This window comes from Plectropomus leopardus, chromosome 2 (assembly GCF_026936395.1).
Source record: "Plectropomus leopardus strain MGB_pleo_1.0 chromosome 2, ASM2693639v1, whole genome shotgun sequence".
In the NCBI taxonomy this organism is placed as follows: Eukaryota; Metazoa; Chordata; class Actinopteri; order Perciformes; family Serranidae; genus Plectropomus; species Plectropomus leopardus.
Genome location: NC_142177.1, coordinates 26,228,673 through 26,247,059, shown reverse-complemented (window position 1 = coordinate 26,247,059; position 18,387 = coordinate 26,228,673). Strand labels below are relative to the sequence as shown.

General features: G+C 39.3%; 1 protein-coding gene across 1 annotated transcript in view; it reads left to right on the top strand.

The window, feature by feature from the left end:
* The first annotated feature begins 49 nt into the window (after positions 1-49).
* Positions 50-18,387, top strand: part of vgll4b (vestigial-like family member 4b) — a 52,144-nt gene continuing 33,806 nt past the window's right edge. Inside the window, exons 1-2 of the mRNA XM_042506372.2 lie at positions 50-217; positions 2,390-2,463. Of these exons, the coding sequence (XP_042362306.1) occupies positions 2,400-2,463 (64 nt within the window). The 5' untranslated portion in view covers positions 50-217; positions 2,390-2,399. The remainder of the gene's footprint in view (positions 218-2,389; positions 2,464-18,387) is intronic.

The window sequence follows — 18,387 nt, the reverse complement described above, 5'->3', positions numbered from 1 at the left end:
CCTCCCTCCTCCCTCCTCCTCCTCTTCCTCGTTTAGCCTACAACCAAGTTTGTCCCGACAGCTCTGCTACTATTGTCTCTGCTCGTACTGCTCCGTTTAACCGCCGCTTTTGTCTTGTGTCTCTGTGGGATACATATCTGTATTTTTATTTGTTTGTTTGTTTTTTTCTGTGTGGATATTATCAGACTGGAAGATACCAAAGTGGCGTTTGAAGGAGGTATGTGCTGTAAACATGAAGTTGTGACATTGTTTCGGATTTGTAGGATGAGAGTGCGCTCTTTCGTTGATGCAAACTCACTCAGGTGTTGTGAAATAGTCCGCGTGTAAATAAAGACAGCGTTATAGCACAGAGCTGGAACAATATCCGCCTCGTTAAACGAAGGTTGAACATTTTATTCCGGTTATAAGGCGGCTCTGGCGGGTTCCCAAACTTTGTCACGTCAAGAAACCCCCTCTAGCCACATGCTTTCCTCCAGGGATCCGAGGACAATTATTGTGCATCGGAACTGTGTTTTTAGTGGGAAGGAGTGAAAACTAATTCAAGTTAAAGCTGTATTTCGCCCTTTTATTTTGCCTGCACACCTCTTAAGGGACCGATAAGGAAGCACTGAGTCACGCTGATATAAATACAACACTGGTGGGAATAACAGTGGACGCACTTGCGCCCACTACTAATAATCAAAGGTTTCATTTTTGCGCGAGTTTATAGTAAAAGTTTGCCGTATTTCTTGACGCGCACCACGCACACAGTGTTGTGTTACTGTAGGGAGTTACAGGACTACAAACTTGAGATGTTTGCAGGTTTTTCTAAAGCTGCAGGAAGAGTTTTTAATTATGATGTTCCTCAAAACGCTGTTTTCCTAAAGAAATGAGGGAAAGGTATCTCAGGAATGCAGAAAGAGGGAAGAGACACGCTGGAGCGATTTTCTCCACAAATACCTTTCATAGCTCAGCCACACTGAAGGCTTAACACTGAGGGACAAAAATCCACAAAAATGAGCACATCTTTTTTGAAGGACAGGAAAGTCAAAACAAACTGTAGGACCATAACATTAAAGAGGTATTCATGCCCTTTAAGAAAGCAATAATAACCATTATTTAGAATTACTTCCATATAGGTAAAAGTTCTTTATTCAAACTTAACTTGTGTAAGTTTGAAGTAGGGTATTGTCAGAAAAGTGTAACAAGTATCAAAATTACTTATGCACAATGGTCCCCACTAGTCTTATTATGTGCTCTATATGTGATCTGCAATGATTAGGCCTAGTTGATTAAAAGATTAGTTGATCAAATGTAAATTAATCAGCAATTTTTTTAAAATTGTTTAATAATGAAATGATCAAGGATTTAATCGTTTAAGCAAAGGTGGCAAAAGTGTCTTACTTACAGCTTCACCAGGCTGTGATGTTAATATGACGTTAATTCCACTGCAGAAGAGACTTGCTGATCTCTAAAGTTAGGTGGGAAAAAAAAACATGGATAGCATGTGTGATCGGCCAAATGAATTGTTACATATCGGCATATCGGACATTAGCAAAAAGTCTAATATCTTGCATCTCTGGATTAAATGATCAATCAACTCTGCAAATTAACCAATGGAAACAATTGTCATTTGTATTCCTAATGTTATATGTTATATTTGCAGTTTAAATCAGGGAAGACTGTACTTTTCGTCAGCAAAGTTCAGGTTCAGCTGCTTTGTTAAAGATCCAGTGTGTAGGATTTGGGGGATATATTGACAGAAACAGAATCTAGTATTAATAACTATGTTTTCATCAGTGTGTTATACCGTGAGCCTACAAAGAGATTACGAATAGGGCAATATACGAATAAATTATGGAGTGCGATTAAAAGCACTCAGAATAACTTAATTAGGATGTATTTCCATCATTGGGATAATCATAGCTATCATGCCCAACAGAAAAGACACTGCTGGACAACCAACAATAAAAGGGACTACAAAAACAGGCTCATATGCAACAACATCAAAATATGCAAAAATTGCCATTATTGGCATATTTTATATTGCAAGCAGTCACAAATAGATGAGAAGCCTGGCTTTTTAAGACTGAGTTTCTCTAAAAGAGATATGCATCCTATCTGTGAAAATATAAGATAAAAATAAAAACTTGGTGACAAGATTCCAGTATGTTTTGGCCATATTATGATGATTATCAGGATAATATTGTGAATCACAATTATTTTGGCATGAAATATTATTATCGTTTTAGTCCCAATAGGGATAATAGTGATTTTCTTTATGATTGTAATGACAGGCCTGTCAGTGAAGCTCCTATTAACTTACCAAACACCAAATATAAACTAAAAACTGCCACAGAGAGATGAAAACACTGACATTCAACACAGTATCCTTCTCTCTGTCCCGCAGGCATCCAAGCATGGAGACACCACTTGATGTTCTGTCAAGAGCAGCATCATTTGTTCATGCCAATGAAGAAGAAAGTAAGTTTCCTCCTGTGTTTGTGTGTCAGAAGACGTTTGTTATTCCCACTCTCTCTGTCTTGCTGTGCCCTGTGGACAAACGATTTGTACGATTAGAGTTGCGTTGCATATCGATGTAGTGCCACATTATGTAGAGGCATAAGTTTCGGCCCTGTTTTCTGCTCTAAGACAAAAGGATTCTTTGTGCTGTGCAAGCTTGCAGTTGCAGATACACAGGCAAATTAGACCAACCGCACTAGACGGCCATCAGCGCTGCTTTTTAAATAACTCGTCTGCTTGCCTGTGTTAACCTGCTTTCACTGAAATCAGGGTGGGGTGGTTCTCTCTGTCATTATCTGTCTCTCCCTCCATCTCAGTGTCTTTCTGTCTATTTACTGTCTGTCTCTGAGTTTGTGTCTGTCTCGCTGACCTCTCACCATTTTCTCAGTGGCCCTGCCTCTGTCTTCTTCTGTATTTAACTTTTTCCTCCTCTAATCTCAGTATTTGTGCTGTTGCTGAAAAAAATTCCTTCCGAGATTAAGGAGAAATGACCAATCCTTGTTAGCAGGCCTCTCCACAGCTAGTGAAACATACACTTAACATTACTTCTAAAAAATCAATCTGCAATGTTTGGAGCTGGAAGTTTAGTTTTTTGTTTTTTTTTTTAGTATTCCTTTCGACTGCAGCAAATTGTGTGTCATGTTTTGAATAATTGCTCTCTGGCTGTGCAGCTCTTGATTTACTGGCATAGAGGAGGCATTTAAAAGAAATCTGGGAGTGAATTGTGAGGTGAATTTTTTTTTTTTTTATTGATCTGTTTGTGTTGTGTGTGTGGAAGTTAGATGTTATTATGACCATTTCACGCTGAGAAAATGAGTTCCTCAAGTTCCTTTTTTAATAGGTATATATACAGGATTTGTTTGTTACTTTTTGTAAACAGTATTGCAATTCAAACTGAAAGTGAAACCAATCCTAATTTTGTCCGCTTGGTGTTTCACTTCTCTGTATTTGTGTTTTTTCGGTGCTGTGTCTGCAATTTTCTAGCTTCCTCTTGGATGAGTGCTGCCTATGGTCTGGCACCTGTTTGCTATCTTTTTATGAAGTTCCGACCTCACCTGAGCGCTGTGCCCAGGAACGTCGCAAACACAGCAAAATGAAGCTTCTTTCCCACTAGACAAAAAACCCACTAACAACTGCTAACATCTGGCTTTTGTATTTAATGGTAAAGGTTACAATTATCATTCATTCCCGAGAAAATTAGTCTGCAGTCACAGGTATTTATTGGCTACAGCTCTAATTGGCTCCAAACAACAATGATGGAAACATGACCTGGTGGAGAAGCTAATTTGTGGTCCTTTTCTGGCATGTGATTGAATTGTCAAAAAAAAATACCATCTACCTCCATCCAAGCAGTGCACCAACATTTTTCCAAATTAGTCTGCAGCTAGTTTGACTGACTGAAAAACTAAAGTATAGAAAAAAAGAAGTAAAGTTATTAAAGGGGCCGAAAAAATTACAGTCCTAACCGAATCGAACCGTTTAAGTTGAAGCTCTGGTCGATAAGGACAGAGAGCGAGGCTGTGAGGAAGCCACTGTCTGCAGAGTGCTCTTAATTTGATTTAATTCAATTTAATTTGATTTTCTTCTTCTTTTTTTGAGATCTTTTTCCATAGCCTGAACCCAATCTGACCTGTTGGGCTTTTCAGGTACCGTTGGGCTCAGTTTGATATTGAGAACTCTAAAAAGAAGTAGCCACCATAACATTTTCACTGGTCTCCATGCTGCTTCCCACTGTTTACTGACCCTAATTTCTGAGCTGTTTATGGCATTGAACAGGGCAGCTGTTTTTTTCTCCTCTTTTTATCTTTTAAGTGTTTTTAAGTGATGATTTTCATTTATCAACCCGGAATATTCAGTACATTCACATAAATTTAAGATAATTGTGTTCATTGGTTTATTGGGGGACTGGGAATATTCAGAGAGCTCCAGCTGTAATTTCTCGCATGTCACCAGTATTCAGCTTCAATGAGCTGAATATCAGCTTCCTTGCACTCATAAGTAAAATGGCCTGGGAGCTCTCCTCCCCTCCTCCTCTGCTCCCTCGCTCCCCTGCAGTGTTTTTGTTTTTTCCTCTGGGCTGATGTCACTTTTTGTTGTGGGTTGTGCATGGCCTCTTTGTCCTAAGACAATGCACCCGACCTGCTTCCATAATGGTGCAGGAGAAATGAGCGAGCCAGCCAACCAGCCTACTCAGCTAGTCAGCCAACCAGCTAGTCTGCCAAACTAGTGACGAGTCAGTCTGCCAACCAGGCCGACAGGCAGTTGAGTCACTAACCTATCTGCCTACTTGTTTGCATTTTTGACAAGCCTTTGTGCAGCACCTGATATCAGAGCAGAGAACAGGGAGAGGCTCCTGCCTGCCTTCACCACAGCTGCTGAGACTTAAAGGAACCGAGTGGGACTTGTCAGGGCTGGTGCTGCAGTTCACAGCATTTAGAGGTTAACGTGAAAAGCATTGATCAATTTATTTAAACCACACTCCTGCAAATAACCCATCTCTGTCTGAAATTAATTTCTTAGAAAATTACACAAATGCTGTTTAAAAGGAAAATGGAATCACAGGTCATGAATAATGTATTGGTCCCAGGTCGCCCTTCGCTCTTCGGGGCTTCAAAGTGGTAAAATACTACAGTCATATCCTAAAACAGAATTGCTGGCCTTTGCCTGGATTAATTAAGGCAGCTTCAATATGAGTGCTTATCTAAAATAAAAACTGTCTATTAATTTTTTCTTGGAATTTTGTTAAACCTTTGGGATTTTTTTCTGCTTTTTAATTTCAAATTTCTATTTGCACACAGAGTATGAGATGGACAGATAGCAGCAACAAAGGCTGATGTACTTAAATCTCTTTAAACTGTGTTGACTAATCAACCACCATAACTCAGATGAGGGAAGGGAGGAGGTGATAGAAATGTTTATTATTATTTCCATGTGCTCACGGGACTTAAGCTTCAGCATGAAGCAACAGTGAGTGCTTTACAAACTTTGCAGTGCTTTTATAATACGGCAACTGATGCATTTTTAATTTCTTGTTATAATACCAGTTTTTGGACCAAACTGTTCTGGGGACACCCCGTGAGGAGCTTCCCACTGTGGAGCTCTCCTGAAAGCTAAATACTCTTGAGGGCTTTTTTTCCGATTTGCTTTTGCAATCGTTTCCAATAGGAACACTGTAGTGTAATTGCGTTGTATTTCCACTGCTGTATATATGCTCGGTAACGCCTCAACTTTTCTGACAGATGAGTTAGCCACGCTATGACTCAAACACCTTAAACTGCTGCTAAGAAAAAGTTTCACCTGTGCTGTGTTCACAGACCCACAAAAACATCCAAATTTAGGAGGGGGGCAAAAACACAAAGAAACACTGAAATGTCTTCAATATCATTAAATTACAAGTCCTCTGCTACTTTCATGTTTTCGTTGACGGGTGCACACACTCTGCATATTGCGGGGGACATGTCCCCTGTTTCCCCTCTGAAATCTACACACACGTATGCACACATCTTTCCTTTTCCGTCAGTTAGTCTGAACCTCCACCTTCCGGTCTTGGGACAAGCTGTCTGTGAACAACACTAATCACAGGTCTTAAGTCAAACAGTCCTGACCTTGAATATAGAGTAATTACGCACGCACTAAAAAAGCAGTGAGGTAATCTGTGCCTTATATTTAATGGTGAATGCGGGGAAATGTTTAATACTTGCCGTCACCCCTCCATAGCAATTTTGGTAGCTGCTTGGAAGATCTTGCCGTGCGCTCCACCCTTCCTGGAAGCAAACCTGTATTTGACATCAACCTTAAACTGTCTGGATTGCACTACAGGCCCAGCTCCAAGGACACACCGAAATATTTTTGTTTGTTGCTCAGAGTTTTCTGGAATATAGAAGTTTTTCGATATTTTTTTCGGGTGAATCCAGAGACTTGCTGACTCTGCTTGTTGGGTCTTGGATATCAGATCAAAGCCGGCCTTTCTAAACAAGGCCAGTGGTTTAGGGCCCGACTGAAGAGATGGAATATGGACCTTTTGTTTCTGACAGGAACCACAACAAAAGAAGGACTGGTGCCAAGAGAAGGTGGTTGGCTGAGATCTGTACAGTGCCCTCTGCTCTACTTCTGCACACGCATAGATACACATGCAGTACTCTGAGATCCCGCTTGTTTGTTTGGAGAAAACACGCACAGGTCCACACACACACACACACACACACACACACACACACACACACACAAACACTTTTACAGAATCCCCCCTTCATTGTTATAGTTTCCATGGTTTGTTCAAACACCCCCAGTCCTTTCCTAGCTCTCAGTGAAGGGAAGCAGTCCATTCAGACAGACCCTTCTATAATGTTGTGTCTCATTGTTGTGCTGAAGAAGTGGGTATTATATACTGAAGATTGTGGACAAAATAATAGGAACACTTCACAGTATAAACATTCTGATACAACACAACAAATGAGAGCAGCAATCAACATTGAGGTGATTCAACGCAAGTCTAAACAAAGACGGAGCATTCTGAGTTTATATTGTATTCATTGCGTGATCTTTGCCAGCTGTTTTTTTTCCATCTCCAGTATAAATATCTAGTTTTGGTTGGGTGTGAGCAAATCTGATTATTGCTGACTAGTAAATGTGTGACCGCCACTGTCTGAATTTGCTGAAAACTGTGGTGACATACAGACACAGAGGGTGCCTTAGCCATGACCTACTGAACCTTGATTTATTCTATTTAGCCACATTACTGATATGGATGAATCCTACTGACGATGATGAATTCATGACTTTTAATCTAGTGCCATCTAGGGCTGAGTATCTTTGGGGTTTTTTGGATATTGGATTTGCCTTAACGCTGACTAGACTGACACTTTTTTCAAAATAAAGCAAAAAACGATGGTTAACAATGTGAAATCAAATTTCCAAATCAAATCCGGACCTGCCCTGACCTGTTAATCTAATATGTCCCGTGACTTGATCAGTGATTGAACATACCGTTTTTCCATTACATTGTCTTAAGTGACGTGCAAAGCACTCGATCAATCACTTGCCACTTGCTGATGTAACAAGTTTTTAGTTCAATTTTACTCGTGCCAGTACCTGTAAATTTCTATACATATAGTTTTCACCTGTTATACCCCTTTCCCATTAAGATAAGCATGGGTAAACCCGCTACAAATAGGCTATAGACTGCTTTCTGATTGCCCAGAGAGCAGAACTGTGTTAACAGCGTACAAGGAAAGTATGTGTGCATGTGGATTATTTTGGCATGTCCTCTTGACGTCACGCACAGGCCAGAGGTAAACAGTTGACAGCAGAATGGATGGAGGTCTGTGAAAACTTTATATCGGTTACTTCTCTTTAAATATCTCCTCCTTATGCTGTCTCTCTTTTAAACATGGTACAGACTAATTCAGATGGATGTTTGAGTGCTGCTTAGGTGGAGACGGATAATAATTAGTAGCAGCACATCATTGCATCTCACCGACTAGGGAGCTGAAATTTCCACGTTTACCCAGCTGTTGTGTTCCCATCAATGCCAATTGGAGGAAATAAATACCTGTGTCTACTGCAGAGTCATTTGACCTGGGTGTGAATGCCGATTGTAGACTTTTCAATTGCATTAAAAAGCCAGATGTTAGTGGGTGTTAGCAGTTTTTTTGTGCAGAGGAAATGAGGCTTTACACAACCTTTTTATTACATCAGTAAAGTGACACAAATATAACCGATTGCTATCAGTCAGCTGCATCCTCAGCTCTTGAATGTTTTTTTGTCGATCGTCCTCTGCATATTTTGTCAGTCTGCTGCACAATACAGTTGTTTGATCAGACAGAAGCTGCTGAGCATCTGCACAGTAAGCTCGGGCACCTCTATTCATTTTGTTTTCACCCGCTGCCCACCTGCATTTAGTTCAGTTTTACCTGTGCCAGTACCTGTGAGTATATATACATATATGTTTTTCACCTGTTACGCAACCTTTTTATGGGTATCTGCAGGATAACATGATGCAGGTATGATGAAGAAACTTTGCTGTCATACAAATGAGCTCAGTCTGAGTCTTAATTTAGTTGGATGACCTAATTGTGTTTTAGTGTCTATTTTAATACTTTTTTCTGTTCCTTGAATATATTTTATGAAATTTTATTTTGACAGACAGGCAATCTCTAATTCAGTCCGGTCAAAGATAGACTGCAGGTTTACACTGAGGTGGATCAGTCTCATGCTTCCATAGTCCTAATCTTAGGTGTCATCACTTTAAATTTCATACAGCTGAATTACTGTAAGCTTGGCTCATCAGACATTTTAAACTTTTTAAAGTGTGGCAGTCGAGACTAGTCAGTTCTTGTCAGTGTTCAGTCAGACTAACACTGAAAGTGAAATCGAAGCGCTTGCATCATTGCACTTTGTCTAAACCTTGCTGGAGGCAAACGGTATTCAAGGTAAGAGGTAATTTGACCGAGGACTAATGCCTGTTGGTGGGATTGGTTGGAGTTTTGGGTGTGTGTGGAGCTTTTTCAGCAGGGAGTGGGTTTGCCCTCTAGCCTGTGCACGTCTCTGATGAATATTTCTCAATGCTTCCTGTCAAACATGACACGGGTGTTGAACAAATACACATAATGGTGTAAGCATGCAGATGGTGAGCAGCATTACTCAATATCTGTAACTCATCTCCCTTGCAGAGCCTGTTAGAGCATTTTTGAAGTTAAGGGAGCTTAAATTTTAACGCATGATGTGGTGGTCTTTGGGTGTTTTAGTAACAAAGCTAGTCACAAGAAAAAAAAGGGGAGCTTTGATGCAATTTAATAACTTCGATAGAGCTGGGAAATATATATCAACATTATATCAGTGTCACAATATGAGAGTAGATATCATCTTAGATTTTTTCGTAATATTATTTGGGTTGTCTTTTTCTGATTTTAAAGGCTGCATTACAGTAACTGAACTTACCAGGCTGTTTTAGCTGTTCTGTTATTTGCCTTTACCAATTTAACCATTTACATCTACTACTTATAGACCGACCCAATGCAGCACTTTGCCACCGCATTACTGATGATTATTTGTCAAAAATCACATTGTGTTAACATTTTATAAAAGCACCAATAATCAACCCTGCAACATTGTCACAATACTGATATTGAGTTGTATTTAGTGTATTTATTTAGCCTATATCTGTTAAAATATTAAAGGAATATTCTGATATAAGACTGGCCTGTTCTTGGAGTCCATGCTGGTTGGTAAAAAAAGCAAGACAGCGATGACTTGTTAAATCACAGCCATTTTTTGATCCCGATTTGCAGTCTGCAGCTTGGCAGGCATCTAGTCGAGGTGTCTGCGTATATATTATGTCACTTTAGAAATGTTAATATGACAGGTATGAACCATACAGATGTAATGTGTTTGTAGTTTGCAGAGATGTAAAATGCCAACATTGTCTTCTGGTGACTGGACTTTCATTAGACTAAGTGCTGCTGCCTCTGAACTAGAGATGCAGCGATATACTGGTTTTCATGAGTGAAAGTTGACAGTTATCATACTGTGTGTTTGCATATCTATAGTATTGAAAAAAAAGTGACTGGACAGACAACCTCACCTTTATTTTAGTTATTTTAAAAAGGGAGACTTTCTACACATGTATCCGTAAAAATGGTTTAAAGTCTTAATTATAATGATAAAACATTTGTTCAACCAAAACTAAACCTTCTCTTTTCATTCATTTAAGTCATTCTGACTGATAATAATAATAATAACTCTGAAATACTGTTATACTGTGAAACCATAATATTTTCGGAGACGATTATCACACCATATAAATCTCATACTGTTGCAACATTACTATGACCTTACTATTGCCTGCCTTTTGAGTAAATGATTGGACGTGCACTTATCTGCCTGCTTAGTGTGTGAGTCAGTTAGTGACTATAATTCATGACTAAAAATTCATGGTGGAAGTCTGCTGCAAAGACAGTCACAAACAAAACACTAGAGGACAATATGGAGACAACTGACATCTTGTTTGGTTGTGCATGCTTTAGTTTTTGTTCGTGTACTCAGACTTGTGCATGCATACAATAAAAGTTGATAATGTAGGTATACGCATGAAAGACTGCACACTCTATTATCTCAAATGCCACCAGTGTTTTATTGCCAATTTTCCTGTCAGTTCTCCAGTCAGTGCCTGTTGCCGTTTTATTGATAAACGGGGTGCTATGATGTCATTAACCGTTAACAGTGTTTGAGTTATCGCCTGCTATCAGCGTGTGTGGGTCAAGGAGTCTGCAGAAGATAAATCTTTGTTATCAGCAAAGTTTTATGAGCGCTATAACGATGGCATGGATGACTAGGTCAAAGTGATGCACAGACGATGTACAGAGTACTGCTCGTCCCATATTAACGCTGACTTCATTGTTACACTCCTGCACTTGTTCTCTCGCACCTGTTTTATCTCCTTTTTTTCATTACAGAAGACATTTACAGTATGTGAGGTATTACTATTGGAATCTTGCCCTTGCTCTCGTCTGAGACACTGACCCCCAAACAGCAGTTGGTTCAGTGTGGCTCCTAAATGGTTAGAGTGGGTCAAATGATAAAGTGTAACAGGGTTTGCAGTGCAATTAATCATAGTTGTGGTGGACTGAGTTGACAAAAAGCTGTTCTAGTGTAATAAGAAATGTGGAAGACCTGTTGTCAACAAGCCAAGGAGTGGACTTCCCCCTCCAAAAACCAAGGCACACTGCTTGTTAATGTTCTAAAGAATTAGTGTGGCTGTAAGACAACAACACTATTTTGTTTTACCCACACGCAGGTCTTCCTCAGGCTCAAACTCCTTAACTTTAAGAGATGATAACGACTTGTCTTGTTGCCCAGTTCCAATCAGCATCCAGTTTGATGTTTGGAAGAACATATTCAGTTCAACAGTTACTTCTCCTAAACTTGAGCAGGTGATCATTGGTCAGTCTGCTAATACTGCGGACTCTTGTCTTTACTATTATACTGTACTGCATATATATATATATATTTTTTAAAAAAAAAATCTTATCAGTACTTATATTGATTTGAAAATACTGTAATTGTTGCTCATGGACATTAACCATTTTAGCCTGGGATTATAATAGACCTGTTTTCATGTGTACTGTGATGTTCCTGTCTCTGTGTTTAACTGTTTTGAGTGTTATCTGTACAGACTATGAAAACAAATTTCGTCATTAGTGGACAAAAAAAGCATGAATCTGATTCTGAGTCTTGCAGGGAGTTGCAGGGGATGACAGACCGATAGCACCCCACTATCTGTCTGGTAAATACAAAGCTAGAGCCTGCAGCTAACCCAGTTAGCTTAGCATAGCATAAAGACTGGAAATCATGGATGTATAAAGAGAACTGGATACTGAATTCGAGGTGGGGCACTGTTCATTCCCGTGGATGTTGCTCAGTGGAGCTTCCGGTTTAATGCTCCGCTAACTCGCATGGGAAAGAATGATTCAGTCTTGCCGTTCTTCTAGACTTTCCAAATGTTATTGGACGAAAAGGATCAAATTCTCGTAGTGAAACGAGTTGTTTTGCGCAGCGAGGGGCGTTGTCTGAGGCTGCTCACTGGACAACCATACTGCTCAATGAGATCTTTTATAGAGAACTTCATAAATACATCTGTTCAGTGTCTTTTATTCAAGATAAATAAAAAAGCTGTTTTTGGGAAGTGACAGCTTCCTAGTCACTCCTTCTTACTAACAGTCTATCTCTTGTTGTCTCACCCTCCTCCCACATTCATCCCTCTGTGCCTCCAGATGCACCTCCTTCTGTAGTTTAACTTACCACTCTATACACACACACACACACACACACACACACACACACACACACACACACACAGGCTCTTACGTCAGTGTCACTGCTTTGTTAGTCTCGTGGTTCAGTGGGCGGCCATTAAAAATTAAGAGGGGCAAGAGGTCGCCATGGTCTCAGGTTCAAAGGTCAAGTGTCACAGGGTCACAGTTGCCAGTCACCTAGTCACAAGGTTAAATACTATCGACACTTGTTTTTCAAGCATTTCTCTTTCGCGCTATGACTTAAAAAAATGGAGAATTGTGTTTTTCTTTTGCTTGACATATTTTACATACGAAATCATTTTGGGCTGTTCTGTGTTTTTCTTTCTTAATTTGAAAACACATGTTTTCATTTGTGGAAAGACTTTTGTCTTATTTCTGAAATACTTGTGTGTTGCTAGAAAGGATGTGATTTAAGTGATTTACTTCTCTGGCTGTTTGTTGTTCCATCTAAATTTAGATATAAACAGCAAATGTTTTGTTCTCTCTCTAATTTAATTTGTTATATTCCTTTGTAAGTGCAAACACCTTTATTGGCCTGATACACTTTTTGCCCCCAGCTGATGCCGTTTACCTTCCAGCATGACCAGGTCTCACTCTCAACTCATCAAATGCTGATGTTTGATCAGTGGCCCTCAGCATCAGACACAGACACGCTGAGCAACTGCTGTAGGGTGGAAGGGGAGGTGGATAGGTCAAACAAACTGTGGGCTTTCACCCAGGAGTCCCCTGTTTGTGTCCCTTGTGAACTCTAAAGTCAGTCGATTTTTAATAACGTAGTGTGATAGTGTGACTTACTAAGCTAGTGACGCGTGTGACTTATGTTACGTGATGTTTCATTACATAAGTAACATGCTTTCTTATTTTAAGCCAAACCATGATGTTTCTTACTAAACCTAATCATGTGCTTTTGTTGCCTACGTCTAAGGAAGCAAACATAACAGTGAAGGTTTTTACCTGCATTTTAAGTTTATTTTGAAATAAATCAAGCGTAAACTGTACAATTCCTGTGAAAACAAAGTTCATTTTGAAAACACACAATCAGAGGTTTACCCAGACCGTCACAGCTTGATGTGTTGACCAAGCGTCTGTATTTGACGAGTTGGGAGTTAAAAAGTGTTGGCCAGAAAACGTTTCATTATTTGGCATTGAGGGTCTATCAGATCAAGGTTGTATGAAGAGCCATCCACCAAAATGAAGAGGCCAAGTTGTGCAAACTTTTCTGTAGCCATTACCTTTTGTAGGTGGAGCTTCTCAATTCCACCTGTACTTAAAAAAACAAATCCTAAAATGCTCAGGTTTTTATGTGTCCTCACCTGACATGAGATATTTGCTTCTTGTATTGAGGGCTCTGGCTACTTGTCTTAATTGTGGCTTCTGGACTGAAAATGTTTTAAAAATCATGTCCTACATTTGCTCTCAGTAAATGCCATGCTTGCTGGTCTCATACCAGCTCTGCTGTCTTAGCGAGGGAACTTTTTCTCAGAGCCGTGCTAACCACACATACTTTACATTCCTCTCTTTTTGATAGCATTTGCCATAGTTACTGAGAATGAAATGAAACAGGATTGCAAAGCCTCTCACAAAGAAAAAGTTAACCTTTCATAGTGCTAAAAAAAGTGTTCCTGCTGAGAGTTTTCTTTGTGATTTGTGAAGTCAGTTGATTTGATTAATGACTCCAGGGTTGTATTCATCCCATAATACATGTGCAGGTATTCAGAAAGAAGAGTTTAGAGAGATTTAGAGTTTTCATTTTAAAGGGTATATTTCCCAGAATATAAATTCCTTTGGAGAAGACAGGAAGGGTGGTACATGGTAATACCTGACAGTCTGTGTGAACATACTTCTCTCAGAAAAGTATGTATTGAATTTGTATTCTCGGCATCCAGTGATAAGGTTGTGTTGATGACATCTGAGCGTGCGGAGGCTGTAATCCAGGCACAGATGCAGAACATGAGTGGTAATGGCAGAGAGCCTGCTGTCCCCTGTAGGAGCTGTCTTGGCCAATAAATGATAAGCCCCCGGGGTCAGTTTGTTAGCAGCTAATTGTTAGCACGGCGAGAATGTTGTCATAGTTCTCATTGGCCAGTGGAAGCACAGATGATTTTCCATTACAGGAAATATGATCTGTTTTGTGTTATGTATTTGGTTTCCTTTAATTAGCAACAAAACAGACATTGACCAGCCTCAGAATTTGTGAGTAAATGTTAACCAGGTTTCACTGCTGTGCACATGAAATCATTTTCCTGCAAACAAGACACCAGCATGCTGCTCTGAAAAGATGTGCATCTTAAAACCGGATCTGGGTTGTTGTTTCCAGGCAGTGGCATACTTGCAATAACACAGTACATGTCTAACTTTGCATCACCAGAGTTTGAGAATGTAGCCACAGTCTCATTTTTATTAATTTTTTTTTGTAAACAAAATTTTTCCGGCAAACTAAGCGAGAGCACTTATGATAAGAAACTGAGAGAGAAAAAATAGGTTCAGGATGGACATTTAACAAAGGCTGCCGAGGCCTGATGTTGAATTGTGAGAGAAGAGCTGGGTTAAATGAGTGCAGACATATGAGAGGACCGGAAAAAAGAGCAGATAGACAGCAGGTCAGTTTGAGAGCAGAGTGAGACAGTTTGCTCAACAAACAGACGGGCTGTAGGACACAGATGACGTGTTGGCTCTGAGAGAACACGTTGCCATGTGTCCATGTGGTCCACATTCCAGCTGGAGAAAATGTGCGGACTCTGGTTGTGGTTAAAAGCTGCTGTACACTGATCACAGCTTTGGACTTCAATAAGACTTAGAAAAATAATATCAAGATATCAGCGTTTATATGAACAGATCTCAGAGGTTGTTATCACACTTATCAGTAATCGATGTCATACCAATGTCCAGCTTTGAGCTACTCCATTTACGATTAAATAGAGGGTCACTGACACTGTAAAATCTGAGAAGTTGATCTTACTTAAAATAATCTTGGAGACCGATCACCTCGAAAAAGGAAAGTAAAAACAACCGCAAATCTTAATTTGTGTTTACTTTATATCAAAGAGTTATGTTTACTTGAAATTTAGCTGTATTTACTTAATTCTGTGAAGTTGTTGCAGTTCGAAAATGACAAGTGAATTTACCTTGTTCTTTCTGTTAGCCACGTCAGTAAACCAAGTTAGTCTGACTTGACTTGTTCATGACAATGATGAAGTTAGGAGATCTGCAAGTTCTGTTTTGTTACCACGTTAAGAAAATCTAAATATGACTAACTAGTTTGCAACTGGCAGAATGCAGATATAGGACAGGAAAGATACTGTATGTATTTTTGATTTTTTTATAATTTCTATATATCATACTAGAAACACGCCTTCGCTGCATATTCTTGATTTTAAAAAAATGTGTAAATAGGGTTGAAAGGTATTAGAAATTGACCTCTAGCTCAGTAAGCATCTGACTTAGTAGTAGTCTGCACTTGGTTTTGCAAGAAAAACAATGACATAATGGTTCATGTTAAACAAAACCTAAGACTGGTTAATGTCTGAAAGATTTTCATTATCTCACACGCACACACACACACACACACACACACACACACACACACACACACACACGTAAAGGTTGCGAAATGACAAATAGCTTCACCTCCACACAATCACCTGTTGTTGTCATTGTTTCAGAGTAGTAACCTGATATTTCCCCTTCTTGGTTTGTTGAGGATCTTTTTTAACCAAACACTCACGGGAACATTTTGGTGTCTCGTTGCTGCTGTGTAAGTTTTCCTTTGAGTGTTATAATAACGACGTCTTTACAGAAAGCAGAACTTCTTTTTGTTTGCTGGGGTGAGGAATCATTATAAATATTTAAAAACGTTAACGTATTGATGTTTTAGAAATTGTGGAGCAGCACAGTTTCATAACTTGTAATACAGGTCTGTCCTACAGGTGTTTGCAGACATTATATGTGTAATCAAACCTTTTACGGCTTTAAGGTTTGTGTGAAAGTCACAGTTGAGTAACAGCCCTGACGCCAGGAGCTGAGACAGCAAATTTCAAAGGGGAAAAATGTCTTTGATGCATGATGTCACCATGTAAACAAAGCTTATATCATGTGGTGGCATTTCAACAGAGGGCGCCACAAAGTAATCGAGGATTTGACCTTTGATCTCTGCCAAAGAGAAAGTTACTCTTACACCTCGGCTCATTAAAGATGGTATTTATGATAAAGTTTAAAGCCAACTTGAGAAAGGTACAGCAAAGTTTTTTCTCTTTTTTTAATTTTCAAGGAGTCATAAAGTTAGTTGAGTTAAATAAATAAATAAATAAATGTAAAGACTGACTTCATGGAAGGTAGGAAGCAGGAAAGATGAGAAGCAAGTTTTTTTTCCCACTCAGCCATCATCCTACAGTCTATTATTCTGTCAGTGTTTGTGTCACAACACCAGAGCGTGTTAATAAAGCATTAGGATGAATCACCACCTGGCTTGTGCGGTGTTGTTATCCAGACACACCCACTCCCCAGAGAAGCCCAGACCTGTTCAGAGACACACACAACGCTGCAGGGGATTTAGTAGGTGTGGTAGCTGTTTGGCATGATAGATTAGATAAATAAACAGACAGGCAGGAAGTAAGAGGGATAATGACAGGAAGGCAGAGATGAAGGGTAGTGGATACCCACACCATGAAATGAATGGGTAAATGGGAGGGTGCATTCATAGATCCTAAACCTATTTTATTTTAAAGTGTATTTAAGTGCTCCGGAGTAGAAATCAAACCTGATGAACGAACTCTGAGCAGCTCTAATTTATGTTGTACGGACAAAGGACATCATAAAAACCAGCTCATGTCTATACTAGATGAATTATTCATCAGTAAAATGAGGTTAAGTGAGCCAGTGGTGCTTTTCTACAGAACTTTTTATTCAATTATGTGAATTTTTTATACCAGCAGTGATGCCACAGCCTGCCTTTTCCTACAGCTGACATCAGTATGGGTCATCAGCCCCACAGCGAGCTCCTTACGTCTGAGTCATGCTGAAGAAAGCAATTTGGGGAAACAGTGAGGAGAAAAGGTTATTACCACAGTCGGCTAAGTTATGTGTAACGACTTGTTCCTATGGAAGAACGAGGTGGAATTTCACCAACTTGTTGTGTAACCATTAATCTCCTTAGTGTACTTATTCAGTCTTACAGCATGCCACCCAGAACAAAGACACTGTGTGAGAGACTGTTTCCCCTTTTAAGTAATAACTGTGTGTTTGTGATAATTGCAAGACACATGAGAATAATGTAGCAAATGTAGCAGCCAGAGGGAAATAAAATTTGCCGCTAACAGCTGGCAGCAAAACCAATCTAATCTGACACAGACGTTCCCAAAAGTAAGCGTCAGTTAATTGTTGAGTTAGACATGAAGCACTTTGTAGAAGAAATATGTTTTATATATGATATGTTGTACTTGGTAAATGATTATTTTAATTGATATTTGGGCTGAGCAATATATAGCCTAGTACACTGATATTGTGATATGTGACGAGATATATTAGAATTTGCACATCGTAATATCATAAATGTTGTCTTTTCCTGGATTTAAAGGCTGAATTGCAGTAAAAAAGGTGTAATTTTTCTTAGCGGCCTATTCTAACTGTTCTATTATTTGCCTCCGCATCCGCATCCGCCCTGCCACCCGCACTTATGACGAATTAGTTCCAGCAATCCAACCTGCTGACGCAAGATCCTCGGCCCAACCTGAAACCACAAATACTATAATAACCATGCGCTGTTAAAATAATTCGGTCAGGCGGCAAGTTTAAACTTATCATATTTGAACATTTTATATATTTGAAATTAAGAGATTAATTTTTAAAGCAAACGTTTGTAGCTGTGGCTTGTGTGTGTACATGCCTATAAATTACGCATCTGATTTAAGCAACTGTCATAATCCAGCAGACACAGAAAAACAGAGCCAACACATCACAGTCAGAGGACTGAAACATTTAACATTAGATTAAATGCAATTCTTATTCTCATTTTATTTTAATATATTGATCATCCAACAACTGTGATCCAACTGGCATGTTCTTTTTTACCCAGAAC